The 24,203-nt window shown below is 35.6% G+C and overlaps 1 protein-coding gene across 16 annotated transcripts in view; it reads right to left on the bottom strand.

Annotated features, from left to right (window-relative positions):
- The window catches only part of LOC6648989 (small conductance calcium-activated potassium channel protein), a 73,497-nt gene that overhangs the window by 29,149 nt on the left and 20,145 nt on the right, over positions 1–24,203 (bottom strand). For 7 of the 16 annotated variants that reach the window (XM_047011200.1, XM_047011202.1, XM_047011194.1 and 4 more), the window contains 4 exons: positions 8,169–8,314; positions 6,890–7,109; positions 6,650–6,751; positions 315–631 (listed from right to left, as the gene is read on the bottom strand). In XM_047011200.1, coding sequence (XP_046867156.1) covers positions 315–631; positions 6,650–6,751; positions 6,890–7,109; positions 8,169–8,314 — 785 coding nt within the window. Of the gene's footprint in view, positions 1–314; positions 632–6,649; positions 6,752–6,889; positions 7,110–8,168; positions 8,315–17,252; positions 17,301–17,589; positions 17,769–24,203 lie in introns of those variants that run through there. The other 9 variants (XM_023179194.2, XM_023179195.2, XM_023179199.2 and 6 more) reach the window with 4 other exon arrangements.

The following is a 24,203-nucleotide window of genomic DNA, read 5'->3' as shown; positions in this document are numbered from 1 at the left end:
AGATTGATCGAAAGCCGATTAACCTCGGGGGTAGTCAATTTTACATAGGCAATAAATCAATCGCTTAATCACAAATCAAGTTTGGTCTCAACAGAGACGTGTTCCCCACAGCCCCAATAAGTATGCTTTATTTTTGCTTGCTAGGCATATATAACGCATACGCAGGGTGTGCAAGCTAGACAAGTAACCGGAAACTACATAAAAATGTGAACATTAAAATTTGTTCCTTATTTTTTGGGTCTTTATACGGTGTTTTTACTTTAATTACGGTCTAGTTGATGTGCATTGTCATTAGTTATTTATGTGATACATACCTTGTATTAAAATTAATCCTATTGAGAGCGCCAATGCTTCGTGATGATGCGTCTGTGAATAGCTTTGAATGTAACAGCATTACGCGGCAGATTAAATATAATCGAAGGAACATAGGTAATGATAAAGCTACGTCATATGGCACCAGTTCGGTGCCAATTGTTTTGTTCTTATTGGCCAATTTCGTCGTCCACTGGAAATAGTATTCGCCAGGAATTGGATGTATAGCGCATATAAAAAGTTCTAATCCTATTTGACTAATTCGTTGCCATGTCATTGCGATCCTCCAATCGTCCGCGCAGTTATCTATCATGAATAACTGGGAGAAACGAAAAGTTTCAACCAAGAATGCCATACAACAAAAAAAAAGGAGAAAAGAAAACGAAAACGAAAACAAAACAAAACAAGAAACCAAAGAAAGCAAAACAAATCAAAACAAAAAGAGTATGGACAACAAAAAAGAAAGAAAAGAAGAAAAAGGGATGAAAGGAAGAAATGAAAGAGAAATGCACAATTATTTATTTACTATAATTGAGAATTTATTGATTTGGTATTTTGCGACTAAAAACAAAATCGAATTACACTCAAATATATACGAGCATGAATTATTTGACAAGTAACAACGGCAATGGAGGTGTGTGTGTGTAGCTCACTCTAGAAGTGTACATCAGTGTGTGTGTCGGTATGTGTGAGTGTGTGTGTGTGTGTGTGTGTGTGTGTGTAGAGGTCACTGTGTGTTTGTGTGTTGTCTTTGTTTTTGTTTAATGAAGGGAAAGAGGAAAAGGGCTATACGAAGATGTATGTATATGTATATATGGCATATGTATGTAGATGTATGTGTATGTGTGTGTAGTGTTCTGTAGTGTAGTGTATGGTGTGTACTTACTAGAAAGCGGCGTGCGTGTTTTCATTTAATTAGCACATATTCACTTTTAACCTATTTATTTAATTTTCATTTGTTCGTTTTTGTTTTGTCGTTTTTTTGTTTTTTCTAAATTTTTGCATTTCATGGTTTACCTTTTCCTTTTTTCTTTTTCGTTATATCATTGAAATGGGCTTAAATCAATTTTTATTAAATTTTCAAACAATTAATTTATCTACTAGACTACACTAACACACAGACACACACACATATACTAACATATATATGTGGTTTGTGGTTTATATATGCTCTAAATATATTTTTACTATTTGCAGCTCCTTGAATCCAGAGTTGCTTCTCATGTGAAATATATACTAACACTTATACAGAGAGATAGAGACAGAGATAGAGTTAGATACATTGATAGATAGAGAGAGAGAGAGAGAGAGAGAAATAGAGAGAGAGAGAGACAGGGAAATACACACACACAGAGCACTACATAGATTTCTAATGAGAACTACAAACTAAACTATGAACTTATTACTCTCATAGGTATACATAAGTACAACATTTACAGGAGGCTTACGGCACGCACAATGAAAACGCTTCACAGGGTGATAAGTACAAAAGTACACTATAAAAACATAAACACATACGCGCAGACACACACACACACACACGCACACACAGATGCATAAGTATGTACATATGTACTCTTTTTGTTAAGGTTGCCAAATACAAAGCTCATAATCAGTTCATTTGGCATACGAAATTGTAGTGCGTGTTTTTTTCTTTTCATTTTTGCAACCTTGGCAACCCTACATACATACGTATACATACACATACACATATGCATATGTATGTGTATACGTATGCGTGTGTGTGCTCATACGTTAGCTGAGTGCTTAAATTCAGATGCTAATTGTTGCTGTTGTTTGCTGTTGTTTTCTGTTGTTCTTGTTGTTTTTTTTTGCTGTGTCATGAGCCATTCGCAAGTTAAGCCGATTTCTTTGCCATTTTTTATTTAAAATCGAATCAATGTTGAGTTGTTGTTGAGTTGAGTTAAGTAACAACTCAAAATAACTGTTTAACCGACCAATTTAAGTACCATACAATGTACATACAATATAGCCAGGACCGGATTTAGTGTCAAAGGCAACGAGCAAATTTCAAATGCCAAATGCCTCCCCCACTCCAACGTACAAGCATTTTTGCTGTTTTTTCGTCTTAATCCAGCCCTGTGTATATCGGATGTGCTAGTAAGTATTATTATTTCCAGCTAAAGCTGTCATGCAAAGTCCTGTATTTAATGTTTCATTCCGTTTATTTCTAGTTTGCATTCCCCCATTTCTTTCCATTCTCCAAATCATTTGTCTAGATGATAATGGGTGATGGGTGGGGGATGGGGGGGGGGGGGGGGGGGGGTATGGGGAGACAGGTGGAGTTGGTGGGATGCTTGGGTTTTGGTTAGTACAGAATCGACTTAGCAATGAGAATGCTCATATGTATGTATGTATGTATGTATGTTTGTGTGCTGGTATGTAAAAAGGGTCCAGATGTATGTATGTGTGGGGGAATGTGTTTTACAACATGTGAAATGGTGGTTAAGGCGGTTTTCTTTTTGTTTTATTTTTTTTTTTTTTTTAGGTGGTTTCACAGTGCAAACTAAAGCCACTTTATTAGTTATTATTTAATGAGTTGTTTTGTTTTTTTTTTTTGTTGTTGTCTCTTTGTGATTTTGGGGAACAAATTGTTTATTGCTTGTTTCACTTATTGCACTTTGTTTTGAGTTCGAATTTGCTTGAGAATACACAAGTATATATGTATGTATGTATGTATATATATATATGTATATGCTAGTACACGTATCTAATTTATGTATATGTATGTATATATAGTAGCAGCGAAGCACAGACGCGATTTGGACTACATAACTATAGAAAGTATGTATTTAGTATGTATGTATGTAAGTATTTAGTTAGTAAGTAAGTTAGTAAGCTTTAAATATGCATTTCTCGCATATATACACACATATATATATATATATATATATACATAAAGAGTGGCAGTTGCGGCTAGAAAAGTGAAAAGTAGGAAAATTCCGCTCCTTAAAGTAGGCAATGGAGAGTCAAAGAATTCGCTGATAAATCAACTTTTTGTGTATCTTGCTGTGCAAACATTATTTATAGACAATTTTATTTAGCTACAAGCCATACCAAAAGTTCTATTGATTATACTTTTGAAAACAATTAATTCTCTGGCCTTAGACTATTGCATACTTTTGGGGGGCTGTAGGAGAAATTCCTATATTTCAAATTCCTAGATTCGCCTTTGTATATACATGTACATACATACATATGTATATAAGAGTACAAGTAATTTATATTGACTCTAAATCAAATTGAATTTAATGATATTTGTTGTTTGTTTGTTTGTTTCTCTTTGCTTGTAAGTAGTTGGTAGTTGGTATAAGTAGTTGTAGTTGTAGTTGTAGTTAGTTAGTTTTGTTGTTGTTTCTGTTGTTGTTTATGCTACTCTATGAATGAGTTTTGAGTTTGATTGTACATACGACTATTGGATTTACTCACAAATTAAGTTAGGTTGTACATATACATATTATATAGGTATTACTTACTGAATTCTGCAAAGCATAATAATGGAAGGTAATTACAATATTAAACATTTTCGTTTTAACTAATTGGTTTTTTGTTTTAATTCATTTTATTATTTTTTTGTTTTGTTAAACATCAACATTAAAAGAAAACAGAAGAGGGGGGAACATTTAATCGGTTTTACATATATATATATATATATATATATACGTATACATATACATATATACATATGCATGCACACACACACACACTCACATATATATATATATATATAGATACATACATAACGATATATAAGAAGAGAGCGAGAGAAAGAGAGAGAGAGAGAGAGAGAGAGAGAGAGAGAGGTAGATAGATAGATAGAGAGTGAAAGATTACGAGAATTATGAGCGGCGACAACGCTGAAACTGATAACTGATAGCTGATATTGGACTGATTTCAATTGATTTGATTTGATTTGATTTGATTTGAGTTGATTTGGCGAGGATGGAATGCAGGTGTGAGATTTGTTGATTATTTTGTACTTTTTCTTTGTTATTTGGAGAGACAGAAGGAGAGAGATAGATTTGGAGCTATGATTAATAATTGGATAATTATAATTGGTTTCAATTATTGATTGATTTTTCGAATTATGGCTGACACACACACACACACACACACACACACAAACACGCATACACACACACAGACACAGACATACAGGACTTTAGTTGTTACCATTTGCAGAGTTGTCACGTCTTCGCGTTGGTAGTGGTACTCAGGTAGTTGGGTTTATGTAATTCAATTATTCATTCAATCTTGATCTAAGGAGAATTGTTTTGTTGTTGTTGTTGTTTCGATTTTGTTTTATAAAGTGGATTTAGTTGATACATCTTATTGTTGTTGTTTGTTTTTGTTTTGTTTTGATAAATTGCTGTTTTGTTGTTTGTTTGCTTGTTTTTCTTGTTGTTATTATTGTAAATTGTTTCATTTTGTTGTTATTTGTTTTTGTACAGATTGTAGTAGGTATATATGTATGTAATATTTTGAGTTACACAGTTACTTATTTCAACTCCCATGCTCTACATTGTTTATCTATTCCGATTTGCAATAAAATATAAATTTTTGTCAATATGAACTTTTTACTTTTCTTTTCATTTTTACTGCTACTCATGCATTTATAATTTGTATATGTATATAAATAAATAAAGTATAACGTTGTTGTTTCTTTTCGTTTGTAAAAAAAACACACTAAATACGTGTGTATAAAATGTTGTGTGTGTGTAAAATATGTAATAGATAATTTGCCAACACAAACATAAGAAATATATAATATAGAAGAAGAATATATATGTATATAAGGAGAAGGCAATGTAAGAAATTAGAGTAATAGAGAGGAATACAGATAAATAGAAAAACAGAGAGAGATAGAGAGAAAGAGGGAGAGAGAGAGAGCGAGAGCGAGAGAGCGAGAGTGCTGTACATGCAACTGGATACTGAGATTTTATGTAGAACTGAATGCAAAGATATCGGAATTGAACTTCATCATACGACAACTAACTAATCAAATGAACTGATCCTGAACTCAAAATTATCTATTGATTGATCTTGACAGCTCAACTTGATACATTTACTACTGATCGATTGGGAAACCTACGAAATGAAGCAGCAGATCGGCTTAGAAAAAGAATTTAGACAAAGTAACGGACCATGCCAACATATATGTATATGTATGTGTATATATAGGTATACTCATTAAAGTTCTCAATCGGTTCGTACTTTTTTCAAGATTCATAACAAATAACATATTTGCCAGATGTTAGTTATTGTTTTAGATTCAAGTGTATCTCTGGGTAATCAATGGCGAAATGCTGCTTGGCTCAGACATCAAATTGAGTAACTTGATATTTTTCCAAATTTCAATAAGCAACGGCCAAAAAACTTTGGTGAAATTGAAAATTGTGTTGAAATTGAGAGTGATTTTTGGGTGAGGAGTGAGATGAATGAATGAAGATTCATGGTTAGTAAGGTTTATGTACATATAATGTCAATTCCTTTGATTAAATGAATTTATTCACTGTGATTAAAAGTGCACATTTGGAATTCTGTATTTGTTTGTTGTTTTGGAGCGGACCAGAACTGAACGGAACGATACGAAACGGAGCGCATAGAAATAGAATGAAACGAGACGAAACGAAACGAAACGAAACGAAACGAAATATGACACATTTGAAATTATGAATGAAAATGTACTTAAATGGTTTGAATGTCTTTAAGGACAACGAATGGAATTGAAACGTAAGTGAAACTGAAACCAACACACACACAAAGAACGATGGCAAAGAAACACACTAACGTTTAAACGTTTCATGCGAGAATAATAATAATATACTATACTCGCTTCCATAAGTAAAATTTCAACTAAAATATAAAGTAACTAAAAATTAATAATAAAAATGAACAATTTAACCAAGGAACAAACAAATAAAAACCGAACAGAAGACTATTTAAAAATTGACACAACTTTAACAACAGCTAACAACGGCGATGAGAATGGACACTAAATAGTAGAAACAGGGCAAATAAGGGCGTTCGCATTACCATAGGAATTCGGGTGTACAGGATACAGACAATGGACATGGTGATCAGGTGGGCATAAGGTTCAAACTGGGAAAGTGGTTAAGGTTAAGGTATATATGTATGCGGGTAAAGGTTATGTGGTTTGGGGTCCTAAAAGGCATATTTACGGGAGGAGGCAAAAAGAGGGTAAGGTAACGTAAGGGGGGGATAACAGTGAGCGTGACGACGGCAACGTTAACAAATAACGATGACGACCATCGAAATAAACACATCTGGAAAAGAAGATACAATTTGCACTCACTCTCACCTGCACTTCCAAAGCATGGTAAGCTACTATAAGTCCTAAAAGAATCACAGTCGAAACAGATATTAAGGTTTTTAACGCTGTCGAGTAAAACGATGCCTGTAATTACAGAAGAATTGAGAAGAAAAATAATTTGTTTAGTGAGTTTTGTGTTACCATTAGCAATTTATCTCCTCACACTCAAATCGAAATGTGTGTTTGGCTTTTGGCTTTTGGCTGTTGAAATTGTCTACTAACCTTTGTGTATACACCAGCACTGCTCAATTCGTTTTCAATTACCATCACGATGATGCCGAACATGCCCATGACCAGGGCATAGTCACTAATACGTTTGCGCTTCTCGAATAAAGCTTTTCTTTTGCCTAGGCGATAGCCTACATTTGGTTTATGTTTGGCCGAGTTAGTTGATGGTTTTCTGGACGTATTACCGCCAGTAAGAGCACGTTCTTCCATATACCTAGATGATGACGATGATGATATAGGATACGAGAGAAAAAGAAAAAAAAAAAAAGTGAATTATGACAACGTTGGGCTTAAAATCAAGTTAAGCCTTTACAGTGGATTCGTTACCATAGTTTGTATATACTTTCGTTTCAATTCGTTCCATTCCAATCCACTTTCGTTTGTTGCTAGCGTCTAATCTAATCTAAGTTGGCTTATATTCTACACAAGGTATGGGGGAAAGGCGATGCCAGGGGGAGGCGAAAGTCCTTTATATCTGTGAGATGTGTCAAGTGAAGAGGTAGGCAAGGGACCGATGGTGGAGGTGGTGGTGGTGGCAATGGTGGCTTTTGGACAGGTATAGCTCTACCTAACTATGTGGTAGCTATATCTCACATTGTGAATGACATGTTTGCTATTTGTGCCTTGTTCCTTGCCTGTGCCTTTTGCGCCATGCTTTTATCCCTAAATGTGGCATATCGATTTGCATCTAACGTAAGAGATGCTCATACATACTACATATTGATAAGCAAAAGATGGCCAATAAAAGATGCTGACAAATGAAAACAGAAACTGTCATTGCTTTAGTTGTATCTGTTGGCTTATTGGCTGACCTCATTCTTTTTTTTTTTGTTGTTTTTTGTATTTTGTCCCTTCTTGCCCATGTCCTGTGAACACAAACTGCTGAACTATGCCAAATTGAACTTTATTACAAATTTATCACACAGATTTATGTGACTGGCCGTGGGACAGTTGAACACTAGAGTCGGAAATTAGTTTGATTTTCAATTGAAACGAAGAAGAATGAAAACAAGTAGAAGAAAAAAGAAGAGCAACATTTATAATCCATCTAGTGGCATTGACAGTTAATTACTAATTGTACGATTCTTGTCTATCAATCAGTGGTTCTAGTCTTGGTCCTGACTGACTTAATTATTATTAGTTGAAATGCCAGGAATGGTGGAATGGAAGGAAGAGTCTAAAGTAATGGCAGGATAATAATGAAAACATGTTGGCTTAACTGAAATGAATTGGAAAATCGAATGGAAGGCAGCCTGTTACGGGTGATACATACATTTCATACCTAGGGTAGTCTGAGTGGATACCCACTAGTGCTTCGGCTGCTTCTTCGTTGCATCCAGATGAGATCTGTTCCCGGTTCGCAATGGAAGGTGTTTTCATCGAGCCAGGAATTGAGAGTGTCGACGCTGGTTTGCGGAGCTAAAAATGAGATTGGTTTCAAACACAACAAAAAAAAAACAAACATTTCGATTACCTACTAGAGACAGAACACATTTTGTTGCATAATATGATGTATACATACATACATACATACGAGTATTGTATATATATATATATATATATTGAAATCCAATGTGTGTGTCTGTGTGTGTGTGTGTGTGTGTGTTGTATATATTTATATATGTAGATGTGCTTACAGTAACACAAATGAAAATTTAACAATTACTACATAACTAAATCTATTTAAATTGCAGTGCATATTTCTCTACTTAATCAATGTTGTGTTAGTTGCTTGGCTTAACCCTTAAAATATGTACCCCTCTTAATGTGCAATTATCAACAGCTTGAATCGTTAAACATGCACAATTTCAATCCAGGCTATTATCGTTGTAAGGATATCGTTTATACAGGCTTAACGAGTTATTGAAAGCCTTTTGGCATGTTTTTGAATGAGAGTAAACAACGAAAACTTTGATTTCATTTAAATTTCTAAACAAAATGAATTGTGCAAGCAGCCAGCGGTTAAAAGCAAATTCCTCACCCTCTTATTAATTGCACCCAAATGGAAAAGCTACGAAAAGTTTATTTCTCAGCGGCCACAAAAACTCATAACTCAGCTGAGTTCAGCAGCTCGCAAAGACTAATGTCCTTGTACTTCTAGCTGCCAAGATTTATATGAGATGCTTTGGATGGTTTCGTTTGCTTTGCAAAAGGTTTGCCACCCCGATTGTAACGTATACACAGTGTCTACCAACTAAAACTTGCTGAAGACAATAACAGTTCAATAAAGTCAAAATGAATCAAATAATATGTGGACTGTCGAAATCTACAATATATACAGGGACTAATTGTAAGATATTCAAGATATGCCTTACAAATGTCTGTAGACCTGCAAGCATATTTTCAATAGAGAATAAATTTTTGCCACTCTCCATCTCCATCAGATGTATATCGCTTTCGGAACACAAGAACAAGAAGATTAGCTTACATTCAAATCCAACTACGCATTAGAAATGTCTATATTATTATTTGGAAAATAACTAGAATTAAGACGCCAACCAAAACCTCAAACAGAGAACAAACATTCAAAATATATATAATCAAGTACTATGTATATATATAAATATATGTTTGTGTAAACAATTGAAAATTTGTGTCCTTTAATTGAGATTGTAATCAAATTGCCCTTTAACATTTTGGGTAGAACTTGACGACGTTCTCGACCCATTCGTTGGCCTACTTCCGGCGACGCCTTTTAATAAAAATGCCCAGTTAGCAAGTCTTTCACTCTCTCTCTCCCTCTCTCTCTCTCTCTCTCTGTGCTTCACTGCGTGCGTGTGTGTGTGTGTGTGTGTGTGGAATGGAGAGAAAGAATATGGGAATATTTGGCTTATGGTAAATAGAATCGCCTTTAAAAAAAAAAGTGACGCCTGTCTTTCTTACTCTATGATGTGATGATGATGATGCTCCTGCTGTTGCCATAGCTATGTAGATAAGGCCGAGTCTGTGTTCATGCAGAAGCTGTCAATCAAGAGACCAAAGAAAAGCTTTAGCTTTCGCTTTCGCTTTTGTACTATGTGCATGTGCCCTGCCTATTATCGCCCTGCCACTCCATTGAGATTGACTAGCAACATATAATGAGCTCGAATTTGGGGCCAACTCTGCCTTGCATAAATGCAAATAGTCCAATGAAATTTTAAAGCATACTAAAATAACTTTAGCATATTTTTATGGACTTTAATTGATTTATCACAAGATGTGTATGCAAGTGTAAGTAAGGCGAACTTTTTACAAAAGTGACTAAGTGAAAAATAAACGTTTTCCATTTGAATGTAAGCAAAAGACCATCCCAGAGAGATGGAGTTGAAAACTAATTATGGAAAAGTGAAAACTATTAAAGGATTTTGTGCCATTTGAGTTATGCAATTACGTATGTAGTACATATGTATGTATATGTATGTGTGACTGTCTGATTGTTTGATGATTTTCTAATTTAAGTAAGTAGAATGTGAATGCGTTTATTTTTAGTGCAAGTTAGTTGCTAATCTTAATGGAAGTTAATTCAATTTCAAGCAATTTGTTAAATATTGTAAATGGAATGGCTTGGAATTTTTGTGCCGGGGCCACATCATGTATAAATCACAAATGAGCATTAATTATTCTGCCTCTCTACCACTTAAATATGTTTGTTTGTGCTTGTTTGTTGCGTGCTTTTAGCAACGGACACACACGCACTAAGATATAAAATAGAAAGAGACAGTTAGTCACGAGTGAGATGGAGATAAGAGAGAGAGAGAGCGAGTGAACGAATGCGAGAGAGGTAAGAGGGTGGGGCAAAAAGGTGGCGGGTCACATTAGGGACACACGCAATGTGCTTGGACACACACACGAGACCAACGTCAACATCAACATCAACGCCTACATCTCTGCAATGGGCCCCAAAACTGAGGTGGCAACAAAGGTCCTGCTCCTGTCAATAGTCGCCACACACACACACACACATACACACACATACATTAAAAATTTTGGCAGTTGCCTTTAGACGTGTCCGCCCTTCAACATAAAAAACAAAATACATTGCGCATATTCTAGGACAACTAATGCCTATCATGTTAATTGGATTTGTTAATTAGATTCAAATGCAAATCAAAACTAAGTAACTCCGCCCAGTGTCCCCTTTGCTAAACCCATAAATTATTGAGAAAATGTAAAAAATTTGAATGAAAAGAGCATTCAATTGTCCTGATCAATAACTTTGTCGAAGAAACTTATTTTTTTTTCTTTTGCTTTTTTTTCCCCGTTGGCCCTATTATCTAGTGTTTGCATTTAATGACTTCTTCAAGGACTGCAAAAAAAAAGAAAAAGGAAAAGATATATATTTCTAAATATATCATTGAAGTGGTAATCAACTGCTTTTGGATTTTATGTCTGTGTGTGTGTGTGTCCATAACTATTATGAAGAATGAATAGACTATTATGCGAATTTGCTCACCTACATACTGTCTCACCTTTTTGGGGCACACTCATTGGCATAATGTTTTACGAACATGAGCACGGAAATACACATACAAACGCCCACATGCCAACCCACATACCCAAACATACACACGCACATACACACACACACTCGCTTGTTTATATATGTGTATGTGTATAAGTAAGTAGTATATATAGTGAAAGGAAATTGGTGGAAATTATCGAGTTTCCTATACAAAACGCGCTCAACACGCAACACAACGAAACAATGAAGACGACTACAACGATGGAGGTTGAAAGGTTGGCGGCTACTCCACACTAAAAGTTGAAGCAAGGGTGAAAATTGTCGTCCTAACAATAATAATTAGACCCAGCTTCGGTCTACCCTTACCCCGTAGAGGCCATGTGTGTGTGCATGTGTGTGCATATGATTTGGCATACAGTTTCATTTTCATTTGTTACCCAATAAATTTGTCGTAATTTCCCCAGTCACGGTCTATACTTCCGCATAGAAAGTGGAAAGCGTTGACAAAACAATGCAAATGATATGCAATCGATCAACTTGCGGCCTCATCACGAATCGTAAAAGAGAGAGTGAATTATTCTCTAAGAGTAGATGCTTATGTAATAAACATTGAATTAGTTATAATTATTAAGCTGACAGAAATTCTCTATCCCTATTTCTCCATATTATAAGAATTGTAATTTTTTTCCCCAAATTTCTTCTTCAGTTGTCACACACTGCGTATGCGTTACATTTGACTAGTATGCGAAAAGAAACTTTTTGTAGCATACTTATTGGGTGCAATTTAGATGCAAGCGAAAAAATGTGTGAAGAGGTTTTAAATTACTTAATTCTGAAGGGATTTCAAGAAACCATATACACTTTTGTTAACTAAAACTTATCTCCATATTATCATTAATTTATATCATTCATTTGAAAGAAAACTTTTGAAATTTTCATTGGCCATGATCTAAAAAAAAAAAACAATATTCTCTAAAAAATTTGTAATAAGAAAGAAAGTTAAGTGAATTTGATTTCAGTGCTTTGCCTTAAACGATTAACCGAATAAGACATATCGGCTTTGTTTGTTATAGCATCTAATCATAGAAAAGTTATCCAGTTAAAGTCTTTTTTGGTTTTTGCTCCCATTTCTTTAGCATTTCACGTACTGTTAAAGGAGTACATTTTGGAGGAGGTAACGATTCCAAAATTAACGTATTTTCAACCAAATATAAAAGCATATATAATTGAAATTATTTTTATTTAACCAGGCCACAAAACCTTTATGGATTAAAAGCCGTTGGAAGTATGGGTAACGTGTTTATTCTCCAAACATAAATAAAGATGCATACAAGTGAGTAATGTGGCATGTGACAGGTGGTATGAGTTTACTCTGATGAAACTGACGACGATGCAACCCCGGAACTTGCTACATACATCATAATATTGTAGAGTCGTTGCCCTAACTTGCCCCCAAAGGCAAGGCTATACAAATGTATAATGAAGTGTTCGCTTTTTTCAAGCCTAATTAGGCGAATAAGTAATATTTCCACTTTGCCTTGGGCACTCCGTATGTATTTGAGTATATGAGTTGGTCTCTTTGGCTAAATATGTGTGTTTGACTGTGTGTGTGTGTGTGTGTGTGTGCAAGTTCACAAACTTGGGTTTAGTAAATTAGTTCACCCTGAGTGCACATTTCGGTCACTTGGTTTCTTTTTGAGCTTAAGCTTATGTACAATAGGTTGTCAACTCATAATGGAATTTTGGGCAAAACTTTTTTCAAGTATTTCTCACACCCAAAACACCAAGCAAAAAAACCAAAAAACCAAAAAAGGCTATGAGGTGATTACTGTACTGTAAGTCCGAAAACTGTTCAATCATTCTTAAATCCTTTTGCATTGAAGTACTAGTTGATAGAGGAAATCGATTAAGATGAGTTAAAAGTCTTCTAGACTTTTATTTGAATTACAACGTGTCTTGATCACTCGAATCAATCGGATAAAACACCTGAAGATGAATTAATATAATTCTTAGGGCTAATTTGCCTAAAGAATATTGAATTTTATAACCATAAACAGATTGGGATTGCGAATTGAGCTTCTTATGCCGTGTACTGGCATATACTTTCTTCATCTATCATCGAAAATTTCATCTATCATAGCTAATGTCAAAATGTTGTCTAAGAAATGTGAGTGCAGCAGCTAACGTCTTGCATTTTGATACTCTGAATTGAATTGATGGTGGATGAGAGCAATTGGAGGGCGGGGAGCAAGAATAGAGGGTAGAAGCATATATTGAGTGAATCTAATTTAGTTTGAGTTTTTGTGCTACTCTCTGAATTGGGCTCACCGACTTATCATACAGAATGGTATCTGTCTCTAGTTTCTGTAGCGCTGTATGCGCCTCCATTTCGCAATGTGTTGGAGGAGCGTGTTGAAGCGTCTCTTTCAAATAATACTTAGTAATGATGATAGCTTGACAATGACAAAGCAACATTCTTTAAGCCAACCCTCCGCGAATGTCTGAAATGGGCGGGGCGTGTCAGTTTTTCTATTTTTTTTTTTATTTCTTCTTCTTGGGGCGTGAGACGGTTACTCATTGCGGGCTTGAACTTTGCATGTTGCAAGTGGTTATGATCGAAAATCGATATATCTAACCGTATACACACACACACACATACACATCATAAAAGGCATACACATACAGAAGCATTTTCTGCAGTGGGTAAGAAAATGAACAAGTCGAAAATGAACCAAAAGAACCATGTGTGTGTGTGTGTGTGTGTGGCCAAGTGATGGGGTAACTCGGGTCAATTACTAATTCACTTGCATTACTAGAAAACTTGCTTTTGGAATTTGAAAATGAAAGTCGCTTTTGACATATTTCTAATATTAAATATACACAAAACAAAAAGGTGAAAGAGATATTTGCATGTGCCAAAAGGTTGGCCAATAATTTCTTTTACAAGTTGAATACGTACAACAAATTTTTGGCCTTGACTTGAATGCTTTCACTTTTGTTTTTTTTTTTTTTTTTTAGTTTGTTGTTGTTGTGGTTTATTATTATGTATTTGTTTTCTTTCACAGGCGAAAATGGCCAAGAACAGAGAAAATAATAATAATAATAATAATAATGACATAAAAAGAGCGAGATGGTTATATGGGCAAAGAGAAGGGTTCTCGTAACTTGCTCGCATGCTCATTCGCTCAATTATCTAGACAGACCGGACGACGGTGTTCAACGTTGTTGCACAACAAATTGTGACCAATTTCGTTTCAATTACAATGATTTACTTCCACCATAATGACAAACGACAACCATTCGATTGACTTTCGGATTGAATTGGACTTTGCCAAGCCAAGCCAAGTGTCCGGTCTTCCATCCCATCTAGCTAACCAATTGCCACCCTTTTGGGGTTACTATAACATGGGACATGGGACATGGGACATGGTTAGATGGGGTCAGGGCCACGTGCTTAGGTAGCCAATTTTAATGGATTGGGTCTGGGGATTCCTTCCCCCATACATCCATATGTACATACACGCCAAGCACACTTGTATACAGGTTGTCATATTGTTTGCTAAGAAAACAATACCGACAACTACAACATTTGACTTGACTGTTGTGTTTTTTTTTTTCGTTACCCTTGAAAATGAAATGATGTCTACCTTTATTATTATTATGTGTTTTTTTTTTTTTTTTTGGGGTATATTATTTTCAACTCTTGGGACTTTCTCGTTCAAAATGAGTGCCAAGTTGTGAAAACTAGTTTGACCAAAGCATATTATAAAGGTAAAAATGAAAAAAAAAAAAAACGCATTTAAGTGGATAAAAAGTCACTATAAGAGAAAGAGAAACAGAAAAGCAACAAACCAACAAACGAACGAATGAAACTTCTATTAAATTTTTTAGCAATAGTTGGGCACGTGTCAACCATACAGAAGTGCGCACCCGTACTAATAGTAGCAGTAGTGGGAGGTGAAGGAAGGAAAACCAATCAGAAAACAAACGCATATTGAGTCTGTTTAAAGTTTCTCTAAAATACATATTGAAATCGATTTTAAAATTCGAACAAATGTCACAAATGCCATTAAATGGGGTATATTTGTTTTGGTCAAAAGGTTTGTAATGCAAATTTTTTCCTATCCTTAAGTTTAACATTCTCTGTTTCTCTCTTTGATTTTTATGTTCGAGAACTTTGTATTTATTTTTACAAGTTTCAGTTTTTATATATATATATTGGCTATATATTTTCAACAACTAGAACTAAAACTTCGGTTTAGTCAATCATATTAAGGAAAGGTTTTTACTACTATTTTTGTGTCCACTGAGAAATAAACTTTTTGTTGCATACTTCTGGGATGCAATAAAGATTCGGTCTCTGTCAAGCAGTCGGCAAATGAATTCAAATGGTTGTTATATCACTTCGTTCCTGTTCGTAGAATTGCCATTTTTTAAGACACAAAAATCCTTGAAAATTGCTCGTTGTTCGAGAACTATTTGAACTTTGTATAGCCAATGAAAATTCTTTGATTGACTGTAAAAATGAACTTTGTATCTTTCTCGATGGCAGTAAATAAGGTTTATATAAAGTATATGCTCAATCTGATCAACAACGCTCGAACACACAAAACCCGAAATGCCCAGAAGAAAGAAAGCCCAAGTGATTCAATTTCAATTCCACTTAATTCGCATGCCAAAACACAAATTAGTATTACTTCTCGAATAATCTTTCGGCAAAGCGTAAATGCTAAAATAACTGCTGTAGCTAATGTACCTACTTTCGTGTATCATTAACTGTAAGCTTTAGCAAAAAATTTAATAAATATTAGCATAATTAAATTCAGCAAAAGCCTTGTGTCTACATGTGAAACAATTTTCTTGATTTTCTATGATTTATGGGTGAGCATGAAATAAAGTCGTAGATCTGCACAATAAACCGGTGAAGCGATGGACCGACCGATGGCCCCATGGACCCGGTCGACTGGGCGACATTCTGATATAGAAATAATTTTGTTGTTTTTGGTTTTTGTTTTGCGTTTTTGCTGAGCACTAGCTTTAGTGGGTCGTCGGTCCATCGGCTGGCTGGTTGATTTATGCCTGGGCCTTAACCAATATGGCGTATGCGTAATAAGTGGGTACACAATTTTAAGATGAGCAAACGAAAACTTTTGTTGCCACGCCCACGCTCGCATAACTTAAAGTTGCGAAAACAACAATAACAACAACAGCAGCAGCAACACCAACAACGACAATGAGTAAGGCGAAAAGGAAAGGCAAAAGCAGCAGCAAAAAATGTAAAAGAACGAAGAAAAAAAAACGTGAAGAATAAACTCTGTGGCAGACGCAGAAAAGACCAACCAGCAACAACATGGCGTATACGCAACGTTGTCAGACTCCCAGGCCCAAGCCCAAACTCCTGTTTCCTTGGTGCGATGCTTCCTTATTTGTTTTTTTGCTTTTTGTCGTAATTTTTTTTCTGTTGTGCTCGCTCGCTTTGTTTTTGTGTTTTTTTGTCTGTGCAGAGAGATGTATGTGTGTGTGTGTGTGTGCGTGTGTTTGAGTGGGTGTGGGTGCGTGTGTTTTTTGTTGTTTTCTGTTGTTGTTTTTTTTTGTGTGTGTGTGTGTGTGTGTCTCCTGTGTTTCATCCGCACATTTTTTTGAGTTGTGCACGTTTACTGCTCACTTTGGCCGCCTGACTGCCTACCTCACTTGGTATGCTCTTCTTGACAATGTTATCTATCTACTTTGGCACGCGCCTTGCGCTTTTTGCCAGCCTTTGCTTTCATTTGTTGTATTCATCTTGTTGTTGTTGTTGTTGTTGTTGTTGCTGTTATTGTTGTGCTGCCGTTGTTGTTGTTGTTGTTGCTGTTGTATTGTTATGTTTTTTTTTTGGTTTTTTGCTGTTGTTTTGCGTTATTACATCCTAAATCTTACATAATGTCCCATACCCCCACCAAGCCCCTTTATGTCCAACATCTGTTACTGCTTATCAAAATTAACGAATTGCATAAGCGATAGAGAGGAAGAAAGAGAAAGAAAGAGAAGAGAGATAGAAAGAGAGAGAGAGAGAAAGAGAGAGTTGGTATGAGAATTGTTCTTTTTTTATTTTTGATTGTTTTTTTAGCGGAAAGGAAAGGAGAGGAAAGGATAGGAAAAATGGATGGGCAAGGGGAAGTGCTTGATTTTTCATCATTTTTTGTTTTTTTTTGTTTTTGTTGGTTTTGATTTTTTTTTTTTTTTCTTTCTGTTGTTTTTGTTAAAAGAGCTTCACCTCTGCGTGTGTCAGCCGCCAAAAACATGTGACTCGCCGTCGCCGTGAAAGATGAAGACGAGGACGACGATGATGATGATGATGAAGAGGACGACGAGGAGAATGCTGTGGGCAGAAACCGGAACTTGTGCTTAATGCAACCGGCTTGGATATCCCCAAGAAATGTAAGCAGAGCAGCACGAAAAATGAAAGAAGAATCTAGCTGGCTGGGCCAAATCATTTAACAAATTTTTGTTTCGATTTCGATTTTTTTGATTTTCCAATTTGTATAATTTGAATATATGCATATATGTATATATATATATATATATCTTCTTCAACTTTGTTCAATTTTTTGATTACTTTTTTGTGTGTATGCTTCGTTGTTGTTGCTCTTGTTGTTGTTGTTGTTGTTGTTGCTGTTGTTGTTGATATTTTTGATGTTGTTGCTGTTGTCTCATTATTATCTTGCTGGCATTGTTTCGATATACATTTTATTCAATTCCGTTTTGCGATTACAATTTGAATGCTTTGATAACACTTTTGAAAAACATCGACACACACATCCACTTGGCATACACACACACACACACACACAAAAAGACACACACGCACGCACACACAACCGCAAACACAGCCGCCACACACAAAAACACGCACTTGAAAAAAACTTGGAATTGAAATTTGAAATTTGAAATTTGAAATATTTGAAAAAAAATTCCAAAAAAAAAAACCACACACACAACTCGCTTTCAATACTACTTTTCGGTTTCTTGTGTTGATAGTTTGCTTTTGATTTTAGTGTTCATTTATATATATATATGTATATATATATATATATTATGTAGGTATTTATTTAAATGGAGCTTATAGCTTCGCTTTGTTGTTTTTCTTCTTTTATTTTGTGTTGTTGTTGTTGTTGCTTTTTTAATGGCTTGGCATTTCAGGGGACTACGTCAGCCGTGGGTGTAAACACAATACAGACTGAAACTGAAACTGAACTGAACTGAAATCTTAACTGACGATTCCACATGGCGAGGACAACAATGACGAGGATGACGACGACGACGACGACGACGACGACGACGACGACGACGACGACGACGACAACGACAACGGCAACGACGACCAAGTTCAAATTAACTCGACCACAAAATACGAGCTGCCAACGGAGCAGCACGAGAAATGGCACGAAGTGCAAAGAGTAGCAACAATAAAGGAAAAAAAACCAATCGAGACAAGAGGCAGGACCCCAGGACTAGGCTATATGGCACGGGCACGTACCAGTTGACGTACGTCCTTTGATAAATGAAAGTGAACATTCAGCACACCCAAAAAAAAAAAAAAACAAAACAAAACAAAAAGTCACTTTATTGACGGCATCACCTACTCTGATACACTTTTCAATATCTGGCATGAATACAATTTAAATATATATATATATATATATACATAAGTATATACTATGGAAAAAAATCCATTTATTTATTTATATTTGAAACACACAACAATAAATGAATTGGCAATGTCATGTGTGTTTAATTTGGCGCCATAGGCGCTGAGCACCAAAAAAAAAAGATACTGAACGAACGAAAGTACAAATGGACGAGAGAAAGGACGAAAGGGCAGTTAGTCTTTGTTACGTTTTTTTTTTTTGGGGGTTTTCTTCTTTTTTTTTTTTGTCAGCGTCGGCGCTGCTTGTCGACTGATTTCTGTTATCCACTCAGCTTTCTCCACTCACTCTCAAAGTCGCTCTCACTGGCTAGCACTCTCTTTCTCTGTCTCTCTGTCTCTCTCGAGCTCGGCACGCACGCACCTTGTTCGGGTTCGAGCAAAAGTCCTGAATTCTCTGCCTGGATCTATTCCAGGCAGAGATAGTTCAATAGCGTGCCATGCGTTTTGGTGTGAACTTTGAGCTTTTCGCTTTCACTTTCTTCAGTTTTTTGTTTAAGTTTAGTTTTCGCCCTTTGCTTTGCCCCTTTTTTTCTACTTCTATATTTTTTGATTGGTTTTTTTTTTTTCTGGGTGCCATCATTCGCATTATCTGGACAGACAACAGACTGAGCCATATCGCGCATAATATCCTCTTGGCACGCAATTTGAAAATCAAAATTGAACTTTACAATTTAATCCTTTTGCCGGTCAACTGGCAAATCATGCAACAACAAAAATAACACTAGCCGAAAGGAGAAAGAGAGAAAGTCGCCTTCGGTTAGTCCTGCGCAATGGAAAAAAAAACACTCCGATTCCATTTGTGATTCCAATTGCGTTTCTGATTCCGTTTGTATATTACTGATACCCATTTGCGTAAGGTGTTGGCTGCTCTCTTAGGCATAAGTCCCACACCCATTCACACACATGCACAACCACCCACACCCACCCACACACACACACACACACACACATGCACAGCCCCCACTGGGAGATGCTGAATTTAAACAGAATTTATTGAAACTATGCGATTTCATTGCTATCGATGAGTTGTTCTAGTCACGTTGTTTGGCTTCATAGCTTTATCTAAACGTAACATAACTCCTTATATAAATGCAAATTCACATATATGTATATAAATAATTTGTTTCTAAATGTCAAAAAAATGCGCGTTCCTTACGCTGATGTGCTTGAAAATGGAATTGGGTTAGCATCAAACACACACACGAAGCATACAAACTGAAGCAAGAACAAATTGATAGAACACCCAAGAAGTAGGTGGATAAAACGGGTGGGTGGTCTTTGCTTTAGAAGAAGGGGTAGGCAGTTGAAAGACCACCTAATGTATGAAAATGACATTCAAGCAAAGTGCTGATCATAACACAGCCTAAAAGTAGGCACTAAAAAAATATAAACACACATTCGTCTTTCAGGGGGGAATAAAAACTTTCAAACAAGTATATGTATATATATATACATATATATAAACTTAAAAACCAATAAAAACTTTAGAGTCCCCAAAAAAAAACAAAAAACAATGAATACATACATACATATATGTACATTTGTACATTATTGAATTGAAATGTAAATTTTAATATATTTTTAATGATCATTTAGATTTCACTTAGCTGATTTTGATATTTAAATTTTCGTGTAACCTTGAACTTTTAGATAACTTTATTATTGATTCCTGTCTGTTGCATAATTGCAGAAATGCTCGTGTAGTTTTCTTAAGAATTTATTTATTTGTATTTAAATCCATTTAATAGCTTTAACGGTCACATATTTAACATTGAATTCAAGAAACATTAAGCTGTCATCAATTACTAAAATCTAAATCGCCACCAAATACACATGGGAAATGTACAGAAACTCGGACAGAGAATCACACACTAACAAACAGAAATGTATCAAACCAATCCAAGACTTTGCATTTGAATCTCTCTCTCTCTCTCTCTCTCTCTCTCTCTCTGTCTGTCCCTAAATCTATCTAACTGAAGCTCAGGCTCAACCTGCCCATCAACCATCAAGCTAGAGAACCATCAACATCAACATCAACAACATCGACATCAACATGAAAATGAACATGAACAGAACATGCATACATAGACACTTATGGATGTATGTATGTATGTGTGTTTGTATGTATGTATGTACATATATGTATATGCCTGCATTTATGCATGTATATGGCACTCAAATCCTCATCCATCCATTCGATAGATGTGCAATCGTCGACCCAGATATCAAATGGAAATGTCAACGCAAAACGACAGATAGTCAAAATGTTGTCACGTCGGATTTTGAATAATTCATTGAAATGAAAACTTTATGCATTTGTCAGCCATTTGGCTGACATTCTACCTTCTTCCTTTCTATCACCCAATCAAACCCCAACCCATTCACCCTATATCTATTTTTTATTCCATTTTGTTGCTTGCTCCAGCTGATTCTTTATCCATTACAATTGCAATTGAACTCAGGTTGTTTGAAAATGAACTTGAAATAAAACTAATCCTAAATGTTAGAAGAATGAAAAAAAGTTTTCCAGATGGTAAAATGTTTGTGGAAGTATCGATAACATTCTATCGATATATGCACATCCAAAGAATAGCCTTGAATTTGGCTAAGAAGAAGGGATTATATTCACAAATTATTTAACAAGTTTTTTTATTTGAAATTTGTTTTGAAATTGAAACAATTGATATTCAAATTTTTCAACACCTGGCTGAACTGACACACACGCTAAACGACCTTGTCGCAAAGACAGGAAGAGCATTTTCATGTGCGACCTTTTGGCAAATGTTTTGGGCAAATTAAGAAACATTATGTACTGCTTGTATGTACATACATACATAGTAGTTCTTGTCATATTTTATTGGTAGACACTTAGCTAAGACATCCACATACATAGAGCATTGCATGTATATGCACTTAAATATACCTATACACATATGTACACATGTAAATATATATTGTATATAGTTGCATTTAATACTATAAATATGTCCGCTCAGATATGGTTGAGAAAGAACTGCAGTTGTTCTTGTCGTTGTATTTGTCGTTTTTGTTGGCTTTGTCGTTTGCTGTGCTGCCTTAGTTGTGGAAAAGCCATTATCATTAAATTTTTAAAACGTTGCCCGTCGACTATTTTCGCCGCATAATGCCGAGGCAATAAGTTATTGGACTATTGAGGCCACCTGGCCACCAATCAATTGGCTGGCCCTCTACACTGTCGCAACCTACTTTAACACGCCCCATCAGTCAGGGTTGTCGAGCGGGTTGGCTTGGCTTGGCTTGGCTTGTCTTGTCGTGGCGTTGACTCTGACTTGACTTGTCCAGAAACCAAATAGCCCGAGAAGAAGACCATCATCAAAACCAAAAGCAGCAAATGCCACCATATGGACTAAAAACAACAACAACAACGGGTTAAATATTTCAGAATGCCCCATTTTGTGGGGAATGACGACGACTAGGGAGTGAGAACTCATTCACTTCCAGTGCCAAATTGCAAGCGACCACCACCAGGCATATATAAAATTTATCATCATCTAAATATGGCATAGCCCTTGGTTCTCTGTTGTCCATTGGCCGCATTGTCGCTTGTCAGTTTATTATTTACTTACATAACAACAAAAGACCTATATGTATACACACACATATGTATTCCCATGCATCCATAATTCATGGCCGATCTGTCCAGGCTGTTCAACTTAAATAAAGAGCCCGAACAAAAAAAAACTCAAATAAAAAAACTCACGGGACACAAAAACTAGCACAAATGCGTTTTGAAGGTGGCTCAAAACAATATTATTATAACCCCCAAGTTACTATATCAATATCATACATAATAAGACACTTCATTATACATTCATGTAACGAAATTCCAAATGCAAAAACAATTCTGTTTATACTTTAAGATATACATATATATTTGGCACAAAAAAGGACATGTTCATGATATATGTAACTCAAATATAATTCAGATACTTTGCATATTAAGAATCTTGTGTTAATCTTTCAAGTGGTTCTCTATTTTAGTCAAGGCTCTATATAGTTTACTTATACTTGGTTCAAGTCCCAAGCTATCGAAATAGTTGATTCACTGCCACCAACTAACAAAATGAAAGAAACTTTGAAAGCAGATTGCTCTTCCACCTTTACGATAAAAACCATGCAAATAAAGTTTAAATACGATTTAGGTTGTTTTACTGATCAAGATGGCTTAACCAAGTGTAAGATCTGACTGCAGGGACAGAGATCCATGATAACTATCTCACCTCTTGGTATCCCCAAAGTGTGCTAAGAATATTCAACTACTCGGCTTGTATGTTGACTCAAAAATCACGAAATGCGTTATGTTGATTTTGTACAATGAAGTAAAGTAAGAAAAACTTGCATTGTTACATTTCAATATGAATGTGCTCTTTTGCTAAAGTATATTATGAAGTAACAATATGTATGAAATGAACATTGAAGCGTGATGCCATTTATTATAACAACAATAAGAGAATATGCCTGGGGGAATTTTGTCGGTTTGCTCAGTTTAACACACACTTTGGAGTCGGTATTTATATAACCTTATTTTCGTTTCGTTTTCTGAATCGATTTTCGTACAAATATTCGACAGTAGAGGGCATTAGTTAAGGTAGTGAGTGAGCGGGGTGGGGGGGGGGGAGTAGGCGATGGAAAAGTGTTTTCGGTTAGTTAGCCTCAGGAAATTGTTAAGTAATTGACAAGCTTCAGACGTCGGAGCTAACACCCAAAAAACCTACACACACACACACTATATGACCCTGACCGCAAAATTTCGTCTTCCGATAAAATTGTATACCCCAAAAAAAAGAAGAAGAAAAAAAACAGTAACTCTCTGTTTGCCCTGGGTCCCTGTAACTTGAACTGGGACTGGGCTTTGGGAGTGAAGTTTATTGTCTTTCGGACTGTTGAATGTCAAGGCGGTTTTTTGTCGGTTTTTTTTTTTGTTTGTTTGCCCTTCAATTCAATTCTTTTCATCCTTACACAAATGGGGAGTACTTAATCATTTGCCCCATATCCATATATACATATGTATGTACATATATACTGCATATCCGATCCATAATAAATATGACGCTGTCTACATATATGACAGTGGCATCGCGATTCGATGTAAACAACAATGCACATACCAAATACTTAGTATATGTACATTGATGTGGCCA

The sequence above is a fragment of the Drosophila willistoni genome (assembly GCF_018902025.1).
Source record: "Drosophila willistoni isolate 14030-0811.24 chromosome XL unlocalized genomic scaffold, UCI_dwil_1.1 Seg141, whole genome shotgun sequence".
NCBI lineage: Eukaryota > Metazoa > Arthropoda > Insecta > Diptera > Drosophilidae > Drosophila > Drosophila willistoni.
The sequence above is the reverse complement of the archived record's forward strand: the minus strand, read 5'-3'. Positions and strand labels throughout refer to the sequence as shown.